This window comes from Egretta garzetta, unplaced genomic scaffold (assembly GCF_000687185.1).
Source record: "Egretta garzetta isolate BGI_Z169 unplaced genomic scaffold, ASM68718v1 scaffold386, whole genome shotgun sequence".
Taxonomy (NCBI): domain Eukaryota; kingdom Metazoa; phylum Chordata; class Aves; order Pelecaniformes; family Ardeidae; genus Egretta; species Egretta garzetta.
In genome coordinates this window covers 619086-619377 of record NW_009260063.1, presented here as the reverse complement: position 1 = coordinate 619377, position 292 = coordinate 619086, and the positions used below count along the sequence as shown (strand labels likewise).

At 67.1% G+C, this 292-nt stretch overlaps 1 protein-coding gene across 1 annotated transcript in view; it reads right to left on the bottom strand.

Annotated features, from left to right (window-relative positions):
* Positions 1-292, bottom strand: part of FAM53B (family with sequence similarity 53 member B) — a 34965-nt gene that overhangs the window by 22628 nt on the left and 12045 nt on the right. Inside the window, 2 exon segments of the mRNA XM_035896588.1 lie at position 1; positions 4-282. The exon segment at position 1 is cut by the window's left edge and continues 190 nt beyond it. Of these exon segments, the coding sequence (XP_035752481.1) occupies position 1; positions 4-282 (280 nt within the window).

The window sequence follows — 292 nt, the reverse complement described above, 5'->3', positions numbered from 1 at the left end:
GGGCGGGATGCTCGCAGGAGAGCGGGTTGGAGCGCGAGGGCAGGCTGAAGCTCGAGCTCCTCTGCATGGTGGCAAAGCCATTGGAGTAGCGCTGCACGCTGCCCCCGCTGTAACACCGCCGCTTCTCGACCGGCGTCCAGACCTTCGAGCCCAAGGGTCGCCAGGAGGTCCCACAGCTTGACATCTCATCCGAAAACGAGAGCGAGCGGCACTGGCGCTTGCTGGGGGGGGCCGAGGGGTTGCCGTGGGGGTCGCTGAGGCTGCGGTCTTTGATCAGGTTGGGGACCGGGGA